This window comes from Aplysia californica, unplaced genomic scaffold (assembly GCF_000002075.1).
Source record: "Aplysia californica isolate F4 #8 unplaced genomic scaffold, AplCal3.0 scaffold00945, whole genome shotgun sequence".
Taxonomy (NCBI): Eukaryota; Metazoa; Mollusca; class Gastropoda; order Aplysiida; family Aplysiidae; genus Aplysia; species Aplysia californica.
The window spans coordinates 2,857-4,959 of NW_004798215.1; the positions used below are offsets into that span (position 1 = coordinate 2,857).

The 2,103-nt window shown below is 46.3% G+C and overlaps 1 protein-coding gene across 1 annotated transcript in view; it reads left to right on the forward strand.

The window, feature by feature from the left end:
* Window positions 1-2,103, forward strand: part of LOC101856388 (A disintegrin and metalloproteinase with thrombospondin motifs 3) — a gene marked incomplete at its 5' end in the record, with an annotated part of 12,619 nt that overhangs the window by 2,598 nt on the left and 7,918 nt on the right. The window contains 2 exon segments of the mRNA XM_005110789.3: window positions 360-496; window positions 1,686-1,806. Coding sequence (XP_005110846.3) covers window positions 360-496; window positions 1,686-1,806 — 258 coding nt within the window.

Genomic DNA, 2,103 nt, shown 5'->3' on the forward strand with positions numbered 1-2,103 from the left:
GGGGGGGCGGGGCATAAGAGAGTGTACACACCTATCCGGTACAATTCTGATTTTGCAGAATCTTTTCAATTTCACCAGTATATTCCAGTTCGATTCTACCTGACTTCGAAGTATGCATTTCTTTAGAACGGATTTATATCGCATGTGAACAGGCCTGTCAGTTTTTCTACACGCTTGAGGTTGTCACTTTACCACCATTATCTCGCGATTGTCTCTCTCTTTCTCGTTCTCTCTCTCTCTCTCTCTCTCTCTCTCTCTCTCTCTCTCTCTCTTTCTTTCTTTCTCTCTCTCTCTCTCCTCTCTCTCTCTCTCTCTCTCTCCACCATTCACCACCATCCTCTCCTCCCCTCTCTCCCCAGCCAGCACAATGTGCAAACAGACCTGTCAGTCCTTCTACACGGATGAGGTGGTCACTATCGACGTGGACGTCTCAGACGGTACCCCTTGCAGCTACACAGGGAATAACAGCAACATCTGTATGATGGGGAAATGTCTGGTGAGTTGTTGGTGAGATGGGGAAATGTCTGGTGAGTTGTTGGTTACATGGGACTGTATCTAGTGATGGGACAACATCTGTATGATGGGGAAATGTCTGGTGAGTTGTTGATTACATGGGACTGTATCTAGTGATGGGACAACATCTGTATGATGGGGAAGTGTCTGGTGAGTTGTTGGTTACATGGGGAAATGTCTGGTGAGTTGTTGGTGAGATGGAAAAATGTCTGTTGAGTTGTTGGTTACATGGGACTGTGTCTGGTGATGAGACAGCATATGTGTGATGGGGAAATGTCTGGTGAGTTTTTGGTGAGATGGGACAACATCTGTATGATGGGGAAATGTCTGGTGAGTTGTTGGTTACATGGGACTGTGTCTGGTGATGAGACAGCATATGTGTGATGGGGAAATGTCTGGTGAGTTGTTGGTGAGATGGGACAACATCTGTATGATGGGGAAATGTCTGGGGACTTGCTGATGAGATCGGACAACATCTGTATGATAGGGTGGGTTGTTGTTTGACACGGTGGGGACGTGTCTGGTGATGGGGAAATGTCTGGTGAGTTGTTGGAGTGATGGGACTATGTCTGGTGATGGGGAAATGTCTGGTGAGTTGTTGGAGTGATGGGACTATGTCTGGTGATGGGGAAATGTCTGGTGAGTTGTTGATGTATGTTGAGATGGGGAAATGTTTGGTGAGTTGTCTGGTGAGATGGGACTATGTCTGGTGATGGGACCTTACAACATCTGTATGTGGGGAAATGTCTGATGCTGGGGAAATGTCTGGTGAGTTGTTGTTTGGTGAGATGGTATAACGGTTGGGCGCTTCGCTGTCGCAAGCAGAAGTCTCGAGAACGATTCCCGAATTGGGAGAATCTTTGTCGGGTATCTCGATCTTTCTGGTAGGGTGTTGCATCCCTCTCAGTTAATGTTGGCCCTGACAGGTAGAGCTGAAGCTCACTCTTAAATTATCTAGAATTTGTTAATTGGGGCTTAAAAACATGTACATAAGACAGAAATCAAATCATAAATATTCTTTTAGGAGGTAGCCATTAACAATCTATTTATGGAAACATCAGCCATTATGTCTTTCTCCTCTGTCAATATATTACCTTTTCCATTAAGCTTTACTCATCCAGAACCTGTGATTTCTAATTATGGAGTTTGCCTACAATTCTTGTACCAATTAGGATGTGGGCTGTGACGGAAAGATCAACTCTACCAAGCGCGCGGACCGCTGTGGGATGTGTGAGGGAGATGGCTCCGAGTGCAAGGTGGTGCAAGGATACATCGTGAAAAAAGCCAAGTCTCGTGAGTAAATCATACGTCATGGTCTTGGGTGGATGGATGAAAAACATATGGGTGGATGGATGTATAGATGGATGGATGTATGGATGTATGGTTGGATGGATAGATGGATGGATGGATGGATGGGTGGATGGATGGATGGGTGGATGGAGGGAGGGAGGAAGCGAAGGAGGGAGGGAAGGAGGGAGGAATGGATAGATGGATGAAGGGATGGAGGGATGGAGGGATGGAGGGAGAGATAGAGGGAGGTATGCATGGCTGGATGGATAGATAGAGAGATAGATAGGGAGAGAGAGAGAG